General features: G+C 46.6%; 2 protein-coding genes across 5 annotated transcripts in view; one reads left to right on the top strand and one right to left on the bottom strand.

Annotated features, from left to right (window-relative positions):
* TNKS (tankyrase) overlaps positions 1 to 19,343 on the bottom strand; it is a 122,124-nt gene extending 102,781 nt beyond the window's left edge. For all 4 annotated transcript variants that reach the window (XM_050710325.1, XM_050710326.1, XM_050710327.1 and 1 more), the window contains exons 1-2: positions 18,821 to 19,343; positions 10,719 to 10,943 (exon numbers count right to left, since the gene is read on the bottom strand). In XM_050710325.1, the coding sequence (XP_050566282.1) occupies positions 10,719 to 10,943; positions 18,821 to 19,325 (730 nt within the window). In that variant the 5' untranslated portion in view covers positions 19,326 to 19,343. The remainder of the gene's footprint in view (positions 1 to 10,718; positions 10,944 to 18,820) is intronic.
* Positions 19,344 to 20,824: 1,481 nt separating this feature from the next.
* The window catches only part of MFHAS1 (multifunctional ROCO family signaling regulator 1), a 28,504-nt gene continuing 22,887 nt past the window's right edge, over positions 20,825 to 26,441 (top strand). The window contains exon 1 of the mRNA XM_035542276.2: positions 20,825 to 24,011. Within this exon, the coding sequence (XP_035398169.2) occupies positions 20,825 to 24,011 (3,187 nt within the window). The remainder of the gene's footprint in view (positions 24,012 to 26,441) is intronic.

The raw sequence follows: 26,441 nt of genomic DNA, 5'->3' as shown, positions 1-26,441 counted from the left end.
CTACTAATAGAGTGAATAATACAAAAAAAATGAAAACAACACAGCCTGGATGAGAAGACAGCGGACGATTCTTTTGGAAAGGAGCCTGGGACAAAAAGTTATGCGAGAGAAGAACCGAACAAGGTGTTGCTAAGCCACTATCCATCACATTTGAGAAGTCATGGCAGCCTAGTGAAATTCACAGTGGCTGCAAACAGGGAAACATAACCCCCATTTTTAAAAAGGGAAAAAAGCAAGACCTGGGGAACTACAGGCCAGTCGGTCTCACCTCTGTGCCTGGCAAGATCATGGAGCAGATCCTCCTGGCAACTAGGCTAAGGCACATGGAAAATAAGGAGGTGACTGGTGACAGCCAACATGGCTTTGCTAAGGGTGAATCGTGCCTGACAAATCTGGTGGCCTTCTATGATGGGGTTACAGCATCGGTGGATTGGGGAAGAGGAACCGACATCATCTACCTGGACTTGTGCTAAGCATCTGACACTGTCCCCCATGGTATCCTTGTCTCTAAGTTGGAGAGAGATGGATTTGACGGTGGGTGAGGATTTGGCTGGATCACAGAATGGCTGAGGTTGGAAGGGACCTCTGAAGATCATCTCCACCCAATAGAGACTACATCTGGAGTACCATGTTTGGCTCTGGGGTCCCCAGCATAAGGACATGGACCTCTCAGAGTAAGTCCAAAGGAGGGCCATAAAGATGATCAGAAGGCCAGAGCATCTTTCCTGTGAAAACAGCCTGAGGGAGTTGGGGTTGTTCAGCCTGGAGAAGAGAAGGCTCCGGGGAGACCTTACAGCAGCCTGCCAGTACCTAAAGGGGGCTACAGGAACGCTGGGGAGGGACTCTGTCAGGGCTGTCAGGGGGTGTAGGGATAGGACAAGGGGGAATGGCTTTAAAGTGAAAGAAGGTAGGTTTAGATTAAATATGAGGGAGAAATTCTTTATTCTGAGGGTGGTGAAGCACCCTCAGAATTGTTGGTATGGCTTACAACATATAATTTTCATATCAGGTTTTTAAAAACCTTGACAAATACATTAAAAATTGACTAAAGGTGCTTAAGCTGGATGCCTACAGAAACTCCGAAGTAACAACTACCTGTGGAGCAAGCACTTGAAGTGGCCACACTGGGTTCAAGAAAAGAACCTGTCAGAACTCGTTTGCAGTAACCACGAGACTTCTCCTTCTTTCTCCTGGGGTCACTGATCCCAGCGGTCATAACCCTTCCGACCTCTCCAATAGCCAAGGGTACAGTTCTACCAACAGATCTACCCTGTGAAACGTACGGAGCGGCATCTCAAGATGAAAAATCAGTTATATTAATCTGCATACTGATTCAGCCCTTATTTATACAGAAAGCGAATTCAGGTCAAAGGCAATCTTGTTTCGTACATTTCCTATACCGACTAGCTGATTTTATCCTTTCCACACTTCTCCAAAATCTCTTACACACACACAAAAAAAAATCCAAGCAAGCAATGTTGTCATCAACATGAACTAACAAAAGAAATACAGCCTTTGACGTTTAGCCTGTTCTGTAATGCAGCTGTACTTTAATACCTGGTAAACCACAGGTGGCTTCTAATTGAACGTTCTCCTGCTTGTTCAAAACCTTTAGCACTTTAGCACACAAAGTCTCTTCTAACCACAGGGTATTCGAGATCTAGACAGCGTCTAGAAATTTCCTTTTCAGTGCACCAGGGATGTATAAAAATATCAAGACAGATCTCCTGTTTGAGAAAAATATTCCCTTTATAACGAAACACAACAGAATAAGCCGTTCTAGCTGACTGTATCTATTTTGGATTTCAAACACTGCACGCCGATTTTAGAGGATGTTTTCTGAGTAGCCTTAAAAGGAGATGTGGCAATAGCTTCAATCAAGAGCCTGCTGTTAACAGGCAAATATAAGGATTGCAAGCACACGAATTCATTCCTGGAACCTTGTTAACGAACGTATTTTGAAATGCTGATCTATTTGCTTTGGACAGTGAAGACATTGGAGTTGTTGTTTCTCTGCATTGCAGGCAGATAATAATCTAGCAGCAGTACCTGGCTATCCTTGCATTTCCTACAAACCACGTACAAACAATGTAAAGAAGCTCTTCTTTTAACTGAATCTTCATGTTGTACACAGATACCAATTCCTGTAAGCTTAACTATAGAACAAACATATAGTTCTGTACAAAGCTCTTGTACAATCTATTTTTATCCTCATTACGACTGCTACAATACATTTTCTCATCTTCCCATCCCATTTGAAATACTTTATTTAATTACACTATTATACTAGATCAGTACTAGTGATAACAGACAGTCTTCACACCAAGGGAAAAAAACTACATTATTGCATGGACCATGAACTACAGCCACGAATCCCCTCAGATTACTGCCAACTTGCTAAAGCAGGATGAATCCTAAAATTAAACTCTTGGCCCAAGTCCTCCTGGCAGAGTTATTTCGAACTGTGAAGCTAACCAACACTATCTCGTTTGGCTCTCAAATTATAAGACCACCACCAACATGAATTTCTACTTTTAGGCAGTTTCAACCCTCCTATTTTCATCAGCAAGGTATGGGAAAAGCTTCCACTATAGTTATACAGCCAGAAGGAAGAAGTGGGTTTTAGGGGGGAGCAGAGGGGAAACGGGAGATTGTCTAAACACAAGACATTAATTACCTAAGTGCTTAGCCCTTCCTACTTCATACTGCCTCAGTTAAAAGTGCACCAAAAGAAAACATTTCTGATTGAAAGTAGAGAGACAAACACAACAGGAGTAGAATGGGAATAAAAATCCAAAGACAGGCGTGATCAAAGGTCAGACTTACAGTTTGTTTAGTGCCATCATCCACAAGCTTCTTTAGCATACTTACAGAAACGGTGATGGAAAAGTTCGTATTTGGTTTCTAATCAGATGCACATAAGTAAAAAAAGACATCCAAACTGTTGAAAGTAGACTGTTGAAAGTAGAAAAAAAAATCCCAAACCAGGCAGACCTTCCAGAAGTGTCTGTACTTAAAGTTGCCTAGTGTTTTCAGTTGCATTGCCAGAGTCTTCAGCTCCTCATAGCACTGCTAAACAAAACCTTCTTAAACAAAACCAAATTACTGTAGTTTTATCTACTTACTCCCAAAGTATCAAGGTACATAGAAAACAGCTTAAGGAAGAGTCCTCCTTTTGTCTTACAACATATGCACTACCTCCCATCTCTCTAAAAAAAAAAGCTATCTTCAAAGTTGGTCAGCCTTTCACTAACCTTAGGTCACAGGAACACACAGATCTATCTCAGTACTAGTGCCATACAGGACACGTCTCCAAATTATATGCAAGAAATTGATTCATTTATCTCCACATACTAATGGCATGCAGACAATACTTTGGAATCCAAACTATTAATTTTTTTCAACCAAGAAAAAGTTTCCTCATCTAATAAGAACAGAGCACGCAGAAGCAAAAAGGAAGAATAAAGGTATAATGAGCAATTAACTCTCCAAGGGAATTTACAAAGAAATACGATAGACAATATGGGTACAGGTAGGAGAAATAATAAAAAGCTGCAGAAGACTGGATCTCCAGCAACAGAGGAGTTTGCAAACAGTTAACTGCTGAAGACTTCAAAGATCTGTATTAGCACAGCTGCTTTGAAGGGTGTCAGTGCTCAGGTGGCAGACTGGAATGGGCTCTGCCATGCCAAGATGAGAAATGATGTTCAGCTAACCTCAACAACCCTGAGACAAAGGGGCTGCGCAGAACAGCTTGAGAGGGGAAAGGGAGGGCACCCATGTCAAGGGGATATCTTTACCTCCAGGGGGATAAAGGTACATCTCTAGTAGGATAAGAACTGATAACGCTCCGAGGCAGAGAGCAGGAGAGCCTTTATCACCTCCTGTGTGCATCCCCACCCCAATTACTGAAGGATTATGTAGAATAATAAGACAGTCCTCTGCACAACAGTACAATCACGAGCTACAGTTCCACGTAGCCTATGCTGGCAGAACTGCCACCCCCAGCGCTGTGCTGCCTACCCTCCTTTGGATGGCCGCAAACATCCTTTGGATGGTCAGGCAACAAGGACGATTAAGGAAGTGCTCTCTTGCCCAGACAGTTCATCATGCAGCTATGGACATAAGCCAGAGACAGGAGCTGACAGCAATCATTTTGCTGTTGGCAACAGTTCTCGTTACCGGTGTATCAAACGTTAACGGCCAAAGACCTCGTTAGTCAATGCTGGCTCCAAGCACTTCCCATCGTTCTGCCTTCCCTACTCCCCCTGCTCAGGGCATGGACTGGAATAACAGTTCTGACAACAGGCAAAAGCACCAAGTAATCCTACAAGTCAGTTCCTAGAGATTTGCAGCTTTAAAATACCTATAATACACATGGTCTTAAATGGTTGGTTTTAAGCAACGTATGTTTTCTAGTGAAGAAAGTACAATATCTTGTACAGCACTGGATGGTACTTTGGCCAGATGCAACATAATCCAGGTAAAATCATAGCACCTTGTATTGGGCTTATGCGCCAACGGTTTGGTAGCAGGTGGACCCATACTGGAGCAGACCTTGAAGAGCTGCTGCCTGTGGGCAGCCCCTGCAGGATCAGTTCAGGAAGGACGGCATCCCGTGGGAGGGACCCCACGTTGGAGCAAGGGCAGAAAAAACTATTTCTAATAGCATAATCTAATTCTGAGGTAAACCTGAGGAAGCTAAGAATACATCGAGTTCAGACTGATGCAGAGCAAGTGACTAGCTAGCAGTACTACACTCGTCAGTCTCAGAAACTCGTGCCTCCAGCTATGTTATAACACAGTAAGTAGAAAAAACTTGCATTGCTTCCCATTCTTAAAGGACAGGGCACTATGTCCATTTGTCTTCCAGTCCCAGAGCTGCTTACCACCCTGCCCTATTGACACAGGACAGTAATAGTGTTATCCCTTTTAGCATTAGCTCTTTGTGGAACTTTTGCTTGTCAATCTGTCACCTAGAGCATTGCTGCCGTTGTGGGTCCCACTCTATGGAAGCATGCACATCGACCAGTCTGAGTGGGATCCTCTTCCAGGTGCACCTGCGTCCTGCACCATCCTTGTATCGCCCCAACCAAAGGGATAGGTTTCTCCAAGAAACACGGTGCATTTGTGTAAGCATGGAAAACTAAGATCCCTGTACTCCAGTAAATCATATGTTCATCACGAGCCTTAGCTGCATGCAAGACTAAAAGCAAAGAGCACAGACCAAGAGGCAAGCACTCCGTATTTTCAGTAGGCTTCAATCACCCAGTTCATTTTCTGCACTTGCTTTATCTTGTGGTAAAAGGAAATCGTTAGAGGCACCTGTCTTTGTTTATTAAATGACAAATATTTAACTGCCTGCACATTTTACAAGCAAAACCTTTTCTGTCCTATAGTCATACTTTGATCAATGCTTTCAACTAGAAAAAATAGGAAAATAGCCATGAGTTCTGCTAGAATTGGCCCCATTTTTATGCCCTAAGAGCTACACATTTATCTATAGATTGTTTTTAAACCACACACGAACTGCATTAAGAACACGTGGTTCCTCCGAGAAGCTAAAAGCAGACATTGCTACAGTAATCAGCAGGATAATCCCATAAAACTAAGTATTTCTGCACAACATTTAGAAAGTCACGATAAACTGATATCAGATACCTAAAAGCAAACAGTTTCAGTGCCTGGAAGAGCACTATCTGCTTCAGTACTCTGTTCCGGATACCATGAAGCTTCCTCGTCCTTCCTCCCACTCTCCTTGTCTGCTAATAGCTAGCATCAGTACTTTTGAAGACCTTACTTCCCACAAATATGTTACAGAAAGTTTTCCAGCAGTGCTTTGCATATCATTGTACTGCCTCCTTTGCTGCAAGTAACCAGATTGCAATTCAATCAACATTTGTTAAGAAGCATCACAAAATAGAAGACTCTTCTTGTTCCATGTAGCTTGTCCTGCACCAAGGAGCCAAATGAGGCAAAGAGACTATTTTGCTTGATAGATGAATTTTAGGAAAGAGAAAAAAAACGGGTAAGGTTAGGTTGCAAGAGATAGGTTGCAACACATTAGCTGTTAATACAGTTCAAACTTAACAGAAAGCCAGACACATTCCGAAATATACAGTGTATGAGACAGCAGGCAACCCTTCTCAACCTGTTTACATGAAGCTGATTTTAAATAATTTTTAGTAATACAAACAGCATAATATAAACGATAGCCTTAAGCATACTAACATGACAGGTTTTACCAGCCTTCAGCACCACTGGTGCCAGACAGGAAAGCAAGAAGTCATTTTCTGGCATGATGAATGAGTCTTCCTCATCAGAAGCAAGGCTCACTTTCACTTCATTTGTGCAAAAAAGCGTCATCCTCTCTACTAGCAAGCATACTGCCAATTTTAAATTTCTGAAGAGGATTTAATCTAGACTTTAATCGAGCTGAAGGCTTGGCCCTCTCACAAAAATGTAGTAGGGCACTACAGTCTTGCTGCCTATGATCTGCTCGTTTTGAGGCTCCTCATACTCCAAGACCTTTGTCATGCAGATACGGGTACCTGATGCTGCTGGGAGATTTTCTTCACAGCGCATCTGTCAAAACTCTTGGCCCTGATAATCAGTGATGGGATGTGTGGGAATGGCACAAAGCTGCACATGGGGAGGTTCAGACCAGACAGGAGGAAAAATTTCTTTACACAGGAAGAGGCTCAAGAGGCATTTGGATAATGACCGCAATACTACGCTTTAACTTTGGGTTAGCCCCGAAGTGCTGAGGCAGCTGGACTCTATGATCTTTGCAGGTAGTCTCCAACTGAACTACTCTATTCTTAAAGTAATTTTAAGAAGCTTTTATAGTTTTGTAGTGTTAAACGGAGCTTTTCTGTAGCTAGTATTTTTGATTCCCCTAAAATTACCAAAGTACCCTGTATGTTCAGAGACATAAATCATGGCATCACCGTAGAAGATGCTCGCGGGTTGCATATTTGTGAAGGATGACTTTAAGTCTAGGTAGGTGGATGATGTTTCAGATCACTTTTAGGCTAACAGTCCTGTAGTTCTCAGCATTTAACTGGAGATCTGCCTTGCAGAAGCTACCTCAGTGGACAGCAAGACAAGCCTGGTCAGACTGCACGGGCAGTTTTCCTAAGGTTATTTTTAGCCTACTTTGTTTTAACTACACAAACACACACTGTTTTAAAAGAGCTGTTACCACTCAAGAAATGCATTGCAAAACACTGAATGGGAAGTAGCACCAACCAGAAAACCCAACTTAAAGAACTAAGTTATCCTATAAGTATACTACACATAGTTTTGTAGTCTGTGCCACCCATACCAACTTCTTGCCCTTCAAAAAAATAATAATCATATATAAAAAAAATATAAAAATTCAAGAATGTTCAACAGGATAAGATGCAGTGAGACCAAATTTTTCAGCTTGGAAAAAGAGACATGAGGGAAAAATATATAAAGGCCTATAAAATCATGAAGGATATGCAGAGGGCAAACAGAAATGACTGTTCCTTATTTCTTGCAAGTCTTGAATGGCTTGCAGTGAACATCAATCAATCAATGTTTCAAAGAAAAGGGAGGTGTTTATTTTTTTCTGCAACACAATTAAGTTGTAAAACTCCATTGCGACAGAACACCTTCCAAGCCAAAAGCACAGCAGTGTTTAAGAAGAGATTAGATCCACCTTTCCAGAATTTTGTCTGCAAACATCATCTGGATGCAGCCTCTTCTTCATTAAGTTCCTAAACTGCTAATTGCCATGAGAAAGAAGTGTACACTCACGCCAGATTCCCTAAGTATCTGCTGCACATCACTGTCAAAGAAAGTGAGCTACACAAATCTGTGGTTTGACTCCCAGTAGACTTTTAGATAAAGAAATACGTGACCCCTTCTTCCTCAAGCCTGATCTGCAGAACAGTCACTACCCTGACTTTGCAGTATTCCTCCAAGCGTACTTCGCAGAGTTCGCCATTCATTCGTTATTCCATGAGAAAATGTGACACTGAAAAGCAAAAACACTTTTTCATTAGCTCTAGGAGGAGTCCACAGACACTGAGAATACATATTCTTGACAGATGGAGCAACCCTAGCATTCTTAAGTATTCATGGCTTCTACCTTAACAATTGTTTCCAATGTTTCAATACATTTATTCTGAAAATTGATTACATTTAGCAAAAAGTGTTTTAGAATGTACTCAGTAACTAAAACTGCATTGACTAGATACATATTGTATATATACAGTGCTTGTCAGCAAATGAGCTGAGCGCTGCTTACCACCCTTCAAGCCATCCTATACTTCCAGACCCAGGACACAAAAGCAACTATATTCCTCCAAAAGTCAGCATATTTGCATTCTCTCCCTTCAAGTCTCTGCACTATCCTGAGATTGCGGACGTGGCACTTAGGGACATGGTTCAGTGGTGGACTTGACAGCATTAGTTTGATGGTTAGACTTGATGACCTTAAGAGTCTTTTCCAATCTTAATGATTCTATAATTCAAATATGCAATCAGTCACAGAAGCATAAGAAACCACATAGCACTTATTTGCTCTCTTTGACGTATTTTGGAGAAGTTTGTACATACGCTGATGAGTTTTCATCAATTTATGACAGTTCCTATTTTCACATAAGCTTCCTAGTGGCAGTGTTTGAAGGCAGTAGTGTAAGCTCAGCTGTACAGCTGACCACTAACAGTGTAACACTTTTAGCATTTGGAAGATGCTAAGAACAGAGAGACACAAAAATGAGGGTAGATGAATAATTCCTACATAGTCTGCTGCTTTTCAGGTAGATTAAGTTCAGCAGTAAATTCCACATTATGCTGGGATTTCCAGAAGCCATTCTTCAGTTAATCGTTTCAAAAATTATACCTCACTTGTTGAAAAAAGGAACGCTAAGAATGGGAAGAAATTGGCCTGTTAAAATCCATCATATCTACTGCAACAGTCTACACTTAAGATGTAAATACTAATACTGTACAATATATTTCAGAAAGCTATTCGAGTATTCCTAATCAGAACGAATGCCCTAAGCAATCTTTGTTCCGTTATCCCTGTACATACTACGTTCTTTTACAGGGCCTTTTGAAGACAAAGGCTGAAAATCTTAATATAAAAATTATACATAAAGCCATTAAGGAGAAACAGAATCATGCCAACTATCTAGCCAGCTATAAATAAGTTGTAAACAAACCCCCTGCAAACAAGAAATAGTAGACTTCTTTGTCTATACTCATGCCCTACGAGTTTCATGACAACTAAATTCCAAAGCACCATCGGTAAATAATAGATCTAGTGACTGGTGACACTGCCTTCAGCAGCAACTCTCATGCTGATGGTCAAACATCTGACTGTGCTAACATACACAGAGCAGTAACTAAACAGAGCACAACACCGCTTCATGCTTGCTTTTAGTAGGAGGAAGTAAAAAAAGAAGTCGACCGACTCCAATCTGTCTGCATGTAGCTCTGTAAGGAGAGCTGCGAATAGTCCCCCAGTTCTGCTCGGTGCTTCAAAGGAAGCCTACAACTGCAGTGGACAGCAGAAGAGCTACTGATGCCTTATCAACTATTCTCATTAACTTCTGCATGTAATTTCTCAACACAGAATATATCTTACTGTATACCTCACACACAAGATCAAATGAATGAATTCCAGCACATCTCTTGTAGAGTTTAAAAAAAAAAAAAAAAAAGAAAGTTCCTGGTTTGGTGTTCCTCTGTTTGGTTTTTTTCCTTTTCTTTTCCCTTTTAAGTAATGAACTAAGTATTACAATAAAACTAATGCAAGAACGTGCCACGTAAGTTTTGTAGCTTTCTCTGTAGGAATTTTATGTAAGCAGTCTTTAGGCAAATACACATTATCTGAATTGCTAAAAATTGTATTTTGTTATCTGGATAATGTGTAGCACAAATCTCATGTTCATAATCTTAACTGTGATTACTAAGAATCAAGGTTTTCTTTTCATGACTGAGAAAACAAACATGGCAACCTGACCATTGTATTCATGTTAGCAGGCATGAGAAGAACCAGCACTGATAATTTTAAGAAACCGATCTGAGAGTAAAAAAAATAACAAGCTCCTATTTAGAAAAAAATATTAATTACACTGAGAAAAAAAAAAATCAAAAAGTTAACAAAATCCTGACTGAAAAGCTCTTTATGTGGTCTAGACACATTTAAAATGATTGAAGTATTCAATTTTATTTGAAATTGCTTTGGCTCCAGGGTACAGCACACACCAAAGATAAATAACCACTGTGAACAATGGTGTCCTGTAGTTTGTATTTGAAAGCTTCAGAGGACTGTTTCTCCATACTGTACAGAATGAAAGATTAACCATCTTTCTAGCCACTAAGATGACACATAGAACAGCTCGAAAAACAAAGACATTACCCAGTGAAGCTAGTTTTGTTGTGTAAGGAAAGAGAGGGAGAGAGACTTCCACATTCGCATTCTGAAGACTAACTTAGGAGATGAAGAGACTTGATCAACTGTCTCCACGTAAAGTTTTCAACAAGTTCAACAAACGTTGAATTAGACATCATGAAAAAGTTAATCATAAATGACTATCACTATACCCACCTTGTGCTTTAAACTAAGCTAGCTTTTAAAAGCAAGCAGTATATTCCATCTCGAGTCCCACACATTAACAATTACAACTGCACAGAACACATCTGGTGAAGTTTCAACATAAGAAGCGGCAGATACTTACCAATACACACATCTATCTTCCCCTTGATGGCAGCTTCGTGCAAAGGAGTGTAGTTCCAATTGTCTCTAGCATTTGGGTCTGCCCCTTGACACAGCAACAGGCTAACCACTTCAGCGTGACCAAAAGAGCAGGCGTTGTGAAGGGGTATCAGCCCTCCATCATCACGAGCATGAACGCTGGCTCCCGTCTGTAGCAAGTGCTCTACGACATCCTTCCTTCCAAATCCTGTAAGAGAACATACTTCTGTTCAATTGCCTTGCAAAAAGAAATATGTTTTAATATTTAAAACTAGCTGCTCACTCGTACTCCAGTGCACAGACACAAAATGATATTACTGATGTCCCTCCTCTACCTTCATTTCGCCATAAGGAGAGACTAGGTTCGCCTACTCAAGCAACAGTTGGAAGATCCACTCACATTTAAGACAGGGTGAACACTGATGTATTACAATAAAGTCTTGGTGTCACTACCTCAAGTTCTACAATAGGCTTGCCAGTCTTCTTCAAGGTAAGCTTTTCATAAATTTTACAAATTTAGCATAATCTGTATGTACCAGAAGCAAGTGTCTTACATACTACCTCTTAATATACATTTCCATCTTGGAGAAGATCCCGCATTAATAAAACTTAAAGAAACTGTTAGTATTCAAGCAGAACAACCTTACCTGAAATCAAACTACATTCCTTCTCTTCTACAGAATCCGAAAACTTTTAGCTGACAGATAAGCTAGGAAGTTACACACGTGCAGAACTGAGACCTCAGTTGGTAAATAATGTCTCAAGAAGGTCCCAGCCCAGGGACAAAGCCTCTGTTATAGCCAGGGAAAAGCCTCCATAAAGGCAGTACCATTAGGCTTACAGGCTACAGTATCCTACAGCAGCATGCCAGGCCCTGAAACCTTTAGCTTGTTTGTCCAAGATGAACTCAGAAAGGTCCTAGCACCCAGCTGTGCTTTCTAGCACCCCAAATGCCTTAGAGGAGTGGTCTCCAAAATTCTTTGATCAGGCACACCTATGAGGAAGAAATTTTTTGAGCATCCCCCAATAGACATATATTTATAAACTATACATTAGTACAGCAGTACATGTATATTATAGAAAAAAAGAAATTAAAAAAGAAGCTAAAATAGATTAAACACCTTTTTAATATTTTTTTTTTTAATTATTAATGGTACAAAAATATTTTCTTCCTGAACCCCAATGGATTGCCTCACATACTTACTTTGGAGACCACTGCTTTAGAGTACAGGAACAAAAATTAGGTATCAGGTTCAAAAGGGACAATTAATTCAAACAACTGCTTGTTTTTGTACTAGGTTGCACCTCAAAGGTTGGGTGGTATTTAGAAGATTTTAGAAGACTGTCACAGTAAGAATTCCTGTCTCTTCCAGTGGAGATACCACGGACACCTTCACAGGATACCAACCAGCTTAAGTCGAAAGAAACCCATGTAAGTTTATGAAGCAAGGGAATTAAATGCTGCAGCAAGTGAAATTGCATCCTGACGAGGTAGCTTATAGATCGTGTTAACTCCACACACAGGCCAGAGATTGAAAACATAACCAAAGACATGATTTCTCTTCTGGAAGGTAAATTAACACACAAAGCTGCAAGATGCAAGACAGAAGCCGTCAGTTCTCCTCCAGCTACAGTGACGTGCTGCTAAAACAATGACAGACATGATTCCCAGAAGCCAGCATCCTCTGTGCAGCTAACAACTCACGTAGGAAGTTTCCAAATCTGAATGTTTTTGTTACCTCAAGGATGCAGTCCATGGACAGAACCTGTATTTCGATAGATGGTGGTGAGGCACTGGCACAGGTTGCCCACAGAAGCCATGGATCCCCATCCACACTGCACTCACTGCATCCACATCACTGCAGGTGCTAGCACTTGCACAAATTTCTTTTATTTGCTTGCTTCTGTTACAAAACAGTTGAGGAACATCACATGTAAGTTTTCAAATAGAAAATGACAGCTTACATGCATGCAGTGGCAAACACAGGTTCACAGGTTATCTGATCCCACAGCGAAGCTAACAGACCTGAGGTATCAATGCCAAGAAGCCCTCAGCCCTCAAGGTTCCCATATTTCTATTGTTCATCTAACTGGCAAAAGAAAATTGAGCAAGACGGGAATTAGAAAGGGATGCTTTCAGCTAAACAGCCAAAACAACAGCCTTTAGTTTTTAGAGACTGAATGACTACTAACAGTGCTGAAACGGCACGCACATCTGTTTGACGTGTTCCTTCTATCTCTAGAGGAAAAAACAACCCGGCAGTGCCTGAAAACCCAGATTCCTTACCAAATCGTTCAGCGTTGCAATTTTGAGGACCACACATGTACTTCAGGGTATTGCTGGACACGGGGTCTGTCACAAAGGTATCTTTGAAAATGCCAGCAACAAACACTTATATTTGTTGGTGAAGAAACTCTTCTGTTCAACCCTCAAGAAAGGAGGACTAAGGTTAAGGTTTCTGCAGACCACACACCATCTTTGAAAGAAAGAGTGGCCAGTTATGGGACTAGCTCCTCCCCCCCACCTACACCACAAGCAAACTTGTAAAAACTTGAACTGACAAAGTGCCAGAAAGTCTTTAAAATGATCGCGTGACCAAATCTGACAACGTAGCTGCAATTAAGACAAAAAAGACAGACACATGACATGCCATTTGTGACACGTGAAGCAGCAATTCAGATTAAACTGAAGAAACCTACGTAATTCACTGAAAATAACTTTAAAAAACCCAGTTTTCAAAAATTCAATTTTTTTGCATTTCCAGTGCAATTTTGATTTACAGAATCTAAGGAAGTCCTCAAGGAAGGACTACGAATCAGAGACCCCAAAAGGCAATCACATATAATGTTCCTACAGAAAACATCCATAATAAAAAGGTAGCTGTGGAGGAGAATTACATCTAAAGGCCCATGAGGGCAGGCCTGTTTTGATGAGATTTACCTCAGCTCCACACTGACACTGGCGTTGCAGTAACTGCCAAACTGGATATTCACCCATGGGCAGGGTCCCTTATTAGTTTGGGCTATCTCATGCAGGTAAAATGTACAAGCTTTGCCCATGATATGGCTGCTTCACACAGTCCAGAAGTTTCAGATGGGGGGGCAGTGAAGCGCAAGCTAAGCAATTTCGTATCTTTTTGTTTCAGTACGTAGACAACAGTTAAACTGACTGATTTAACTAAGTAGGTCGAAGAGCCTTAAAGCTGTGGAAAAGGGAACTTGGTTCAGTGTTACTGGGAGTCTGACGTTTTGCGTTTATATCCTCTTGTAAATTCTTTCAATGGATTTTAAATGGGAATGAGAAAAAAAATACATTTCTCTAGTTTTGTAAGACTGTTCAAGAGAACAAGCTACCAGTCATAAAGAAAAACTTCCTAGAAAGTAATAAGCAAACACAGTTCACACGCTACAAGCGCAACACAAACATGGAAGAATTCCAGAGTCAAGCCCGGTAATTCACGAACTCATCTTTTTAAATGAATGAATCCTCATTTTGCAGGCTCCGAGTCTCTAAGACTGCCAGAAAATTTCTTAGTCAACTACAGGATCCCTACTGCTCAGTACTATCTGTATGAATCCAGCTGAGAGCTGTTATTAGCCCAACTTTCAGTTGCACAGGGCAGAACTAATCAGTGACTTAGCTTCACAGACACCTGCTTGAGTCAGGTCAGACATCTCTTCTATGGCAGGTATATACCAGGCAGCTGCAACAAAATGAGTAAGAGGAGTTTAGGAAGATACCTCAAAATCAAGGCTTTCCAGGGCAAATTAAGCTAGTCCCTTTTACCTTGTGCCATAGGTACAGCAGGCAATTCGGGTGTCTCTGCATAGAGTGGAGGTGTGTAATAAATTACTATTTCTTGCCATTTTCCATCTCTCGAGCAACACTCAGTAGATCAAATGGATCACCTCCTTTCTTAAATTCCATCCACTAGTTTCCAGCCCACATAAGATCCTTCAGTATTAGTTGTTTATTCCAGAATTTCTCCAAAGAACAGTTACATCTGTTAACCTCCATTAAAAGCTTTGACTTCTGTTATTCTATTATTCTTCTAGTGGGATCAAAAGCGTGCTCACAGAAACCTCCTTTCCCCCCCCACAGCTTTTTCTCATTACTATAGGCTGAAGCAGAAAGAAAACAGGGAATATCACCAATGATACTCCTTATCAAGTGATCTAGGCCTCCCTAAAACAGGTTTCTCTGAACCGAGTTCAGGCTCATGTCACAAAAAGCACTTCACACTGTGATCCCAATTCCACACTTGCAAAAACAACACTAGTCTTACACTCCTCCCCTCCACCAGGTCAGGCAAGAGGCACGAATTGCTCCAACCTTAGAAGGCTAAACCTTCTTCCAAACAGCAAGAAGCAATTTCTTTACCAAGCAGGAAAGGAAAAGAAGAGCTGTAACTTGCAGGTTTCCCTTTCATAAAGGGAGCCTCAGAGCTCTCAGCCAACTTCTACAACTCAGAGATGCAGGCAGACAGGTGACAGACCACAGCAACCCTCTCCTTCCGACACTAAGCCTACACGAGTTTAACGTCAGCCCCCACGCAGGTGAGCCCCATTCTTCTGTACGAGTTTCCATATGCACGATACACCTCACTTCTGAGAAGAAGGGAGCAGGTCATCACAAGGACATCACTGGAATCATCGTACAAATTTGGTAACTTGGAAATAGAGGGGTATGCTGCTCTCATGGTGTCAAGCAATCTTTCTCCCCTTCCCTTACACGTCGAACGAATAAGGACAGTCACAAACCTAGCAACTTTACAGCTGTATATAAATAAACATGCGAGCATTTAGACAGGTATCACGTATAAACAGGGCAAGCTTATAACTCTTCCCTAGACATCTGATTTTGGCCACCAGTACAGATAAAACCCTGAGCCAAATGCAGCTTTGTTCTAGCCTAGCACTGGTGCTTTTTAATTTTAATTTTTATTTTTTTTAGTGTTATAAGCAAGGTAGTTTTCATAGAATGCAAGAAGTACAAATACATTTATACCCCCACTTAATTTCTTATTTATATTTTTAAGTAACTTAATCACTTTCAAATCTTTATATATATATATATATATATATATATATATATATTTTATTATTCTGACTCTTGAATGCAGGTGGACAATATCCAAAGCCCACACTGGCACCAGAGACCCAAATACCTTGCATCCCACACCACAGACAAGTATTATCGAGTCTTCCTCCCTCCGAGCACATGTACTTCTACAGAAGAATCCCTCAAACTGCTTGCAAACGTAAAGCAGAACACCACACCTCCTGAAGGACAGTTGGGAATCTCAGGAGAGGCTGTGCTCCAGACAATTGGAAGATGAAAGGAAAAGGAACCTTTTTTCAACCTCTTTCTGACTGTTAAGAGAAGGTACATCACCCTGATACGGCCTCCATATCAAGTCCGAAGCAGGTCAGACTGATTCAGCAGGCTACTGAGCATTTTAACAGAGTTCAAGAGCCCATTCCCCTTCATTCAGGGTAACTGACAACTCCAGATATCCCAGATAAAGAAAATCTGGATAACACTATTGCTTCAACTTCACCACGCACATTTTATCCACAAGTAGATAACGGACAGATGACTCCAACTTCTCAAAACAGATTTGGATCTATCACTAGCTTTTTTTTTCTTTCCTTTTTTTTTTTTTTTAAGTAATTGGCTACATAAATTTCAATTCTCAACTTATCACAAGTTTATACATATCCTATGGATCCTGAATATTCTCAGAAGTCACTCTTTTCTCTTCCTTCGGCCATGTGAAACAAGATAAACGTAATTTTGAAACTAGAAGCTTCAGAAAGTTTCAGGTTTCCTTAACTCAATGCTTTTTACAATAAACTAGAACTAAAGTTGCCCTTCTCTTAAAATGGAGAAAGTAACAACTGCCTGAAATTGTTGCCAAAATAGTAACAAGAAAACAAAACCGAACTAGGGAGAAGTCAAGATCACGGGAAAAAAAAATGTAGCTGCCCCAAATATAGGAAGAAGGAAAGTTTACCAGCTACTAAAATAATTCCTCTGCCATAAACCATAAAACAAAATTGGAACTCTCTGTTGTTGCCTTAAGAGTTTAGTTTCAAGAAATTTGGAAGAAGCCATTTAAAACAATGCTTATTGCACTGTTCTACTCATACTCCCCTTGTGAAGTCCATAAAATCCATATTTAGATACGTCTCATAAAACAGGAGCTATTATTTACAACATAGCTTAACATACAGACCTCTGCACTCATAAGACAATGGATTTTGTTTCTCCTTTTGCCAACACAAGGGAGGGAGATGAAATCAACACACCACATCGCTAGCAGATGCGCGCTGCCTGAAACAAGCTGCATTCAACAACATCCTCACATGCCTTTGCAAATTACAGGGCCCCAGGATCTCTGTAATTAGATATTAGCTGAATGCTATTACATATCAAATCCATTTGGAGTAGACAAACAGAATGCAGTGATTTGAGAGCAAATACGTGTGGCAGCTTAGGAAGGTCTTTAAATCTAGATAAATAGACAATAGAAATTTGTCAGATATGAAAACTTCACCTACTGTTTTCCTCATGTTACAACGAAGCATCTTTACTACTACTACACTAACATCTTACGGACACTGTCGCCTTTCAAAGCCTTATTACCCCAAGTAAGTTTTGTCCACTACTTCTCTACTCAAAGTAGAAGCTATCACTGCAGCTCCAGCACTACAGTCTGTACTTCCACTGAGGTTAGAACTTGCGACCTCAGAGTTTAAGGGGAAGTATCAACGTCTAATTTTAAGCTTAAATCCAAAGTAAGAAGAGACTCAAGATGAGGCTTCAAAACATTAGGCACTTTATCTGCACGCGTGCCATTGTACCAGCATTACATTCCAGCATTCATGAAAATTAATTAATTTCCACACTTGAGGAGATCACTGTGTTTTAAACTCAGCTTGCATAAAGTCGTGCTTTACTCGTAGATCTCAGGGATTAGAGAAGAACGAAAAGGAAACAGCTCAGGACCAGAAGCTCCCTCAGGGGCATCATGAAATGCCACCTGTACTTTTGAAGTGACAAGAAACCTACAAAAGCTCAGAGAGCATTATCTCAGAGAGCACTATTCAGAGTTCCAAGTAACGCTGTGCATGAAATCGTTCATTTTTGTTAACAATTTTAACATGGCGTTTTAGAGCCATAAACCACCTTTTAGGTACAGACCCCTCAATACAGTCTCGTTAATTACTTTGGTTCATACATAACAGAGCACCACTTAAAAGCTCAAACAAGCTCTGTGCCCCTTGCCACGTAAGTTCCAGTCCGGTAGCACCGTGGCACGTGTCAGAAAGCCTTCTGTCTGACCACAGACCCAGCTATTGTGCAAGTCCTGAGTTATGACTGATGATTTAAGACATCTTCCCCGATTTATTTTTATCGTGAACTTAGCTCACGCTGTGCCCCCACTGACGAGCAGTCCCTACGCAAAATGTTCTCTTTATAAACTCTCTTCTCCACGTTCTCTTTATAAACTAATCCATCACAGGGACACTTGCTAGGAAGTTACGTTTCCTTTCAGTTGAGGTGAACTGTTGAACCTCACTGTTGGCTTGTTTTATGATGCTATTTCTAACAAGACACCTTTTCTCTATGCCGAGGAGCACAGTATCTCCTTGGATATATCTGTAACGTTATCATCGAGTTCAGCTGTCCCACTTCGTCTCACCCAGCTCAGAGCAGGCAAGATCAGCCAGCAGGGACGCCCAAACAAAAAGAAAAGTTAGAAATTACAAGGTGTGGACTACGACTCCCGACAAACCTAGCTGAATTGCAGCAGTCCTTAACTTCCCAGCGAAGACAGATGGGATCCTTGACTTCAAGCCAGCTGTGCCCTGAGCTCGCTCCTCACTCCCAGAGCGCACATGCTGTAGTTTAGAGCCCGTGTGACAAATAGAGAGGAACGTATCAGTGCTTTTAGCCCACACAACCCCCCTCACACCTCCCGAGAGGCCGGGAAGGTGCCCGGGGAGGCTGTGCGGGCGGCGGCCCCCTCCCTGCCCTGCCCCGCCCCAGCGGCTGTCCCGGCCCCGCCGGGCACCCACCGGCGGCGAAGTGGAGCGGCGTGGACTTGCGGCCGGCCATGTCCTTGGCGTTCACGTTGCCGGTGTCCACCAGGCGCTTGACGCGCGTCACGTCCCCATTGCGGCAGGCCTCCAGCAGCTCGCGGAAGGCCCCGCTCGCCGCCTCGGGGCTCTCCGCCGCCGGGCTCGACGCCACGGAGGAGGACGAGGAGGAGGACGAGGAGGAGGAGGAGGAGGCCGAGCTGCTGCTCGAGCCGGCCGGCGGGCCCGGCGCGGCGACACCCGCTCCCTCGGGGCCCTCCGGTGCCGGAGGCCGCTCGGCGTCCAGCGGGGCCTCGCCCTCGGGGCCCGCCAGGCTGTGCCGCTGCACGGCGGCCGCCAGCTCGGCCGGCGCCAGGCTGGGGCTGCGCGGCGGCGAGGCGGCGAGCGGCGGCGGCGGCGGGGAGGCCGGCCCGGGCGGCGGCGGCAGCGGCGGGTGGTGGTGGTGGTGGTGGTGGTGCTGCGAGCGCCGCGGCGGCGCCGCCATCTTCGGCCTCCTCCGCCCCGCCCCGGCCTCCTCCGCCCCGCCCCTGGCTCCCCTCACCGTGGCAACGGCGGCGGCTTCCGCCTGCGCCGGGCCCGTGGCGGAAGGGAGCCGGGGCCGGGTGCCGGGGCCGTGGGTCAGGGGTGGTCCGAGGGGGGCTGACGGGGCGCAGAGCTGGCTCGTGGTCAGCTTGCTGTCAACCACAGCCCCAGATCGCTCTCTGCGGGGCTGCCCTCCAGCGTCTCGTCTCCCAGTCTGTACGTGCAGCCAGGGTTGCCCCGTCCCAGGTGCAGGACCCGGCACTTGCTCTTGTTAAACTTCACGCGGTTGGTGATCGCCCAGCTCTCCAGTCTGTCCAGGTCTCTCTGCAAGGCCTTTCCACCCTCAGCAGAGTCAACAGCTCCTCCCAGTTTGGTATCGTCCACAAACTTGCTCAGAGCCCATCACTGGTGTTAAAGACAGAGGTGGAAAACGCATTAAACAGAATCACAGAATCACGTCTCTGCTTTGTCTGTGTCCCTGTTTGTGAGGTCCTCATCAAGTATCAGACTAATGTTTGCTCTGGTCCTCCTTTTCCTGCTAATATACTTTAAAAAGCCTTTTTAATTGTCCCTCACGCTGCTGGCCATAATTGAGTGAATTTTGTCCCTACAAAGGCAAGCAGCATCCCTGTAGTCCTCCCAAGACAGCATCGTTTTAAAACCTCAGAACATTTGGGCATGGAGCACCACTGGCGCTTGTAAGGGCAAGGTCTCACAGCTCAGGAGACCTGAGTGCTCACAGCCTCCGAGTCTGCCTGTCTGCTCCGCTATAAAACACCTTTGTTTTCCCCCCGTAGCCATGGTGGAAATTCCCGGGCGTATTTCTCTGGGCTGTAGGAGCAAAGCTCAGCTGAGGATATGGAAGCAGCATTTAGGATCTGGCCAGATGTGTGCACCAAAGGAAACAAAGCCTGACGGGAGCACGGCAGAGCTACCCTGAATAACTACGGGGTCACAGGCTTCCAATACAGAAAGACACTTTAACGGAAAAGGAAGGTTAACTTTGGTTGTTGTTGTTTGTTTGCAGGGCTGGATGAAAAAAACACCTTTCGCTTGGTGCAGAAACGACGTAGACACCAGCAGCACCGGGTGTTTTGCTGTTACCCCAAGGAATCGCCAGGGATGACCTAGGCTTTGTGAGCCGACACTGCTGGAGCACAACAGGGACACCGGGGCAGCCCTGGCGCGGCGATTCCGTTGCAGGGGCTCCAGGGCGCGCACCCCTCCGGGCCCAGCCCGGCCCCAGCGCACCCTGCCCGGCAGCGGGGCGGTCCGTGCCTGTGTCCCCGCCCCGGCTACGTGCAGGGGCGGCGCTGGGGCAGTGCCGGCGCGGAGCCGCGGGGAGCCCCGAGGAGCCCCGAGCCCGCTGCGGCGGCGGGGGCCGCGCCCATGGCGAGCAGCAGCGGCGGCGGCGGCAGGTAGGGCGGGCGGGGGCCCGCTCCCGGTGCCGGTGCCCCGGCCATGGCGCAGACGGAGCCCCCGAAGGCGGCGCGGCTGTGGCGTGAGGCCGCCCTGCGCGCACGGAAGCTGCGGGACGAGCCCGAGCCCGAGCCCGAGCCCGAGCCGGACGCGGGGCCGCCGGGGGGGCCCCCGCAGCCCCCCGCCGCCGCCGCCGCCGCCGCCGCCGGGCCGCGCCGCCCGCCGCCGGCCTCCGCGCTGGGGGAGCTGGAGGCGCTGAACCTGAGCGGGCGGGGGCTGGAGGAGCTGCCCGAGGAGGTGGGCGCCGCCCTGAGCGGGCTGCGGGTGCTGAGCCTGCGGCGCAACCGGCTGTGCCGCCTGCCCGCCGCCGCCCTGCGCCACCTGGGCCGCCTGGCCGAGCTCGACCTCAGCCACAACCGCCTGCGGGGCCTGGGCGACGGCGGGGCGCTGGCGGGGCTGCGGGGCCTGCGCAAGCTCAGCCTCAGCCACAACGAGCTGGGAGCGGAGGGCACCGGGCTGCCCGCCCGCCTCGCCGAGCTGGGCCGCCTCGAGGAGCTCGACCTCAGCTTCAACCGCCTGCGGCGCCTGCCCGAGGGCCTGGGGCGCCTGCGGCACCTCCGCGCCCTCGACGTGGACCACAACCAGCTGCCCTCCTTCCCCGCGCCGCTCCTGGAGCTCGCCGCCCTGGAGGAGCTCGACTGCTCCGGCAACCGCCACCTCGGGGCCCTGCCCGAGGGCATCGCTGCCCTGCGCCGCCTCAAGATCCTCTGGCTGAGCGGCACCGGGCTGGCGGCCCTGCCCGAGGGCCTCTGCCAGCTGGGCGCCCTCGAGAGCCTCATGCTGGACGGCAACCAGCTGCGGGCGCTGCCCACTGGCTTCGGCGGCCTGCAGCGGCTCAAGATGCTGAACCTTTCCTCCAACCTGCTGGGGGAGTTCCCTGCTGCCATCTTGGCGCTGCCGGGGCTGGAGGAGCTCTACCTGAGCCGCAACCAGCTCACTGTACTGCCTTCTCACCTCTGCCAGCTCCGCCAGCTGCGCACCCTCTGGCTGGACAACAACCGCATCCGCTACCTGCCTGACTCCATCGTGCTCCTCCACAGCCTGGAGGAGCTGGTCCTGCAAGGCAACCAGATTGCCATCCTGCCCGAGGGCTTTGGGCAGCTCTCCCGTGTCACCCTGTGGAAAATCAAAGACAATCCCCTCATCCAGCCTCCCTACGAGGTCTGTATGAAAGGCATCCCCTACATTGCAGCCTACCAGCAGGAGCTGGCCCACTCCCAGCCCGCCCTCAAGCCCCGCCTCAAGCTGGTCCTCATGGGCCCAAAGGATGCGGGCAAGACCCTGCTGAGGCGATGCCTCATGGAGGAGGATGGGCAGAAGGAGGACTTGGGGAGCCTGGATGCAAGCAACACGCAGCCCAGAGGTTGCCCCGGGCAGCAGCAGGACGTTGGGAGAGTGCCAGTTGTGTGCTGCCCCTTCCTGGAGGACTCTTCCTCAGTGCGAGTGCCTGCTGTGCAACAGCCAGAGCACTTCCCCGTTGAGCAGCAGGACGTTCCTTCTCATGTTCCCTCCCACCGAGGGAAAGGAGAAACACCGTGCCCTGCACCGTCGCTGGATGCCTCCCAAGTAGCATCAGGACTGGGACTGTCAGGCAGCAAGGGCATCGAGGTGATGGACTGGACAGCGGATGCGGAGAGGGGCCTGACGTTCATTGTGTATGAGCTGGCGGGAGACCCGAGCTATGACGTGATCCAGTCTTTCTTCCTGTCTCCTGGAGCCTTGTATGTGCTGGTGGTGAATCTGAGTGCCTATGTCCCTCAGCGCTTCTACCCCTCTGTGGGCTATTTCTTGCACTGGCTCGGTTCCAAGGTGCCCCATGCTGTGGTGTGTATGGTGGGAACCCACGCTGACCTCTGTGCGGAGCGGGAGCTGGAGGAGAAGTGCCTGGACATCCATCACCAGATCGCTCAGCAGGAGAAGAGGGATGCTGAGGGCCTCCAGAGCTTGGTCCAGCAGGTGGATGAGGCTCTGGGACAGGACTTTGACCTGCGCTGCTCCAGTCCTCACACTGCCTTTTATGGGGTCTCGGACAAGAACTTGAGGCGAAAAAAAGCTCAGTTCCAGTACCTTCTCAACCACCGCCCGCAGATCCTCTCCCCAGTGCTGCCTTTCAGCTGCCGGGACCGCTGCCAGGTGCGTCGCCTGCGGGACAAGCTCCTCTCGGTGGCCGAGCACCGCGATATCTTCCCAAACCTGCACCGGGTCTTGCCCAAATCCTGGCAAGTGCTGGAGGAGCTGCACTTCCAGCCGCAAGCTCAGCAGCTGTGGCTTAGCTGGTGGGACTCTGCCCGGTTGGGCTTGCAGGCGGGCCTGACAGAGGATCGGCTCCAGAGTGCCCTGTCCTACCTGCACGAGAGCGGGAAGCTGCTCTACTTTGAGGAGCACCTCACGTTGCGGGAGTACGTGTTCCACAACCTGCCGCGGCTTATTGACATCCTCAATGTTTTCTGCCAGCAGGATGCCACCGTGCTGCTCCAGAAACTGCTCAGTGACACCCACATCGATGAGCTGAGGGCCACTCAGCTCCATCACTACGTGGAGGGCTTCTTGCTGCATGGCCTCCTCCCCGCCCACGTTATCCGCCTCCTCCTTAAGCCCCACATCCAGAGCCGGGAGGATCTGCAGCTCATCCTGGAGCTGCTGGAGAAGATGGGGCTCTGTTACTGTGTCAACAAACCCAAATGCAAGCCCCTAAACGGTGCTGCCGCTTGGTACAAGTTCCCCTGCTACGTGAAGAACGAGGTGCCCCACGCAGAGGCGTGGATCAACGGTGCCAACCTGAGCGGGCAGTCGTTTGTGGTCGAGCAGCTGCAGATCGAGTACAGCTTTCCGTTCATTTTCCCACCCGGCTTGTTCGCACGCTACAGCGTTCAGATCAACAGCCACGTGGTTCAGCGGTCGGATGGCAAGTACCAGATCTATGCCTACCGGGGAAAGGTGCCTGTGGTGGTGAGCTACCGGCCTGCCAGGGGGGCTCTACAGCCAGATACTCTGTCTATTGCTAGCCACGCGTCCCTACCAAATATCTGGACGGCCTGGCAAGCTATTACCCCGTTAGTGGAAGAACTGAATGTCCTGCTCCAAGAGTGGCCGGGCCTGTACTACACTGTGCACGTCCTCTGTTCAAAGTGCCTTAAAAGAGGGTCACCAAACCCACACACTTTTCCAGGTAAGGCGAAACCCCTCTTTCCTGCCATCTCTTCTGGTTCTTTGCACCTTCTTCAAGGGATTTTCGTGCTGTTAATCTGAGCTTGCTTTAATTTTATTTTTTTTTAACCTCCTCTTCTCTAGCTCCCTTTCCTGGTGACTTGAGTCATAAGAGAAAATATTAGGGTAGCTCCAAGGAGACAGGCTTAAAATAACCCTACTCTGAGATGAGGGGGGTGTTACGTCCCCCTTTGGCCAGGTCTTTTCTCTCTGATTTTGGGGTTCTGGCCCTGAGCATTGGCCACCTCACTGTTGAGAAGGCCCTGTCCTGTCCTGATTTTCATTTCCTGGAGTGGCTTGGCGTTTTTTCCAAACTCCCTTTACCCTGCAGCTTCCCCTTCTTTGGAGCCATTTGTAAACACACAGAGATGCCTAAAAGTCCCTTGGTGTCCTCCCTCCTACCCCCAAAATGTGGCCTGCAGTGCGGCCTCTGTGAATGCAGGAAAGCTCCTGCTGGTAGACAATGGCTGTGTTGGTCTTTATAGCCCTGGATAAAAAGCCCTCTCTTGGATGAGAGCCCCCCGACTCTAGCAGGAGGCGTTCCTCCCTGAAAAGAGGGATACTCCATCTTGGTTTCGGTGCCTCACCTAGAAGGGTTTCGCGGACCGTGCATCTGTCAGCTGGTTTTCTTAAAAATTCTTCTCCTTCCTCTCTCTTCTAACAAAAAATGCTGGGTCCTCCTGCCCCTCTGGGTTTGCTCTGGAGTTTGCTGGAGCTGTGGGAAAGGTGCTTTGGTGCGTATGGCTGTGTGAGATGAACAGCTACTCTGAGCTGTAAGCAGTGCTCTGCAAGCGTGCATTTTTTGTACACACGCAGCCCTTACCACCCCACGTTGGAAGTACGTTGAAGCACCCTTTATTTACAGGTATCCTGAAATTGGGGGGGAACCAGAGCGTGATCTGAGTCAAGTAAGCAGTGGTGCTGAAATTGGTTCGTAGGCAAGTGTCAATAACTGGGTGTGTTTTGAGTTTCTTTATTTTTTTTTTTCCTCCGGGTCGTGAAAATGAGATGCTGTTTGCTTCTCTCCACATGGAATGGATGATGTTTAAAAGCAGAATGTGAAGGGGAGCCAGCCCGTGCACAAGGACAGTTGGCATCTTTGCCAACCCATGAAAATCGGAGCAGGCCCGGACGTGTGATGGGAGAGCTGGAACTGAAAGGTGTTCTCCTGACGATCTGGCTGTGTTATACTGCCTTCCCTTGGGGTGGGAAAGGTCTCCTTCCCCCTGGGAGGCGGCACTGGTGTGCTGGGAAGGTGAGGCACAGGTGATGAGTCCATCGCTCAGCCTGGGAGCGCGGGGTAGCACGCCAGGCCTCCAAACACCCCTTGGCCGATGGTGCCTGTGTCTGCTCTGTGAGTAGAAGGCTGGCCAGGAGCTCTAAATGGGAATCGTGAAGCTGAGGAGTTTTTTCTCCTTGTTTTGTTGAACAGAAGGTGTGTGTAAGTTGAAGTCGTGCTGCACAGCTTGCTCTTCTGTGCGTGAATCATGGCCGGTGTCATTTGTGGCAGCGCGTAGGAAAGGGGTGGTTCTCGTGTTATGAAAACGCGTGGCGATGGAGATGCCTGTGCTTCCTTCCGAGCTCTTCCAGTGGAAATCCCTGGTAGTTGCAGTGCTGCTAATTCTTAAATAGGGCCGTGGTCTTTTTTTAGGACTGCGTTAAGGAACTGCTTTGCAGCCCGTTGACCTTAATAAGGGAAATATTTCTGTGGAGACGCTGCCAGATTTGTGCTCAAAAATGGAAGTTCACCCTGGCTGTGCGTCTGGTTGTGCAATCCGTGCCGTCCTTCATGAAACTGGTGGCGTGTTATTTGGGCATCCAAAATTTTCCTTGGAATCCGTTTCATGGAGGGGACTCGGGTGTTCAAGAGTTGTGGGGTAATCCTTGCTTTTCCTCTGCCTCCCTGCCCTCTCGAGCCTGCGTGTGCACACTCTGTGATTTCATTGTTTAACACAGAGAAATTCTCTAAGAACAAGGTAGCGTGTGCACAGTGATGGTGAATAAGAATTGAGATTCTGGATTCAGTCTCCTGAGTGTTTATCGCAAAAAAAATGCAAAATAAGGCTTGTTTTAAAATGACTTGACAGGGTCCTTTTAAGGAAGTCTTCTTGTTTGAAACGGTTTTGTGGCTGAGTGAATCAGTAACTGAATTGGCATCCGAGCTGGAATCTGTGTGCTTTGAGGCTGCAGTCATCTGCTTGTCCAGTAAGTGGTGCGTTGAATGTTTTTGCTTTTTTTGCCCTTTTTTTTTTTTGTTTGCACTGTATGTAAATAAAAGGATGCCTTCCAGGCTAAGAAAGACCCATCCCTGCGTGGAGTGACCAACGAGAATTGTTTCCAAGACAGTGAGACCTCGGTTTAACTGGGAAATGCTGTGTTTTTGTATGTGATG

Source organism: Cygnus atratus, chromosome 4 (genome assembly GCF_013377495.2).
Source record: "Cygnus atratus isolate AKBS03 ecotype Queensland, Australia chromosome 4, CAtr_DNAZoo_HiC_assembly, whole genome shotgun sequence".
In the NCBI taxonomy this organism is placed as follows: domain Eukaryota; kingdom Metazoa; phylum Chordata; class Aves; order Anseriformes; family Anatidae; genus Cygnus; species Cygnus atratus.
Note: the sequence above shows the minus strand (reverse complement) of the source record. Positions and strands in the feature narration are given on the sequence as shown.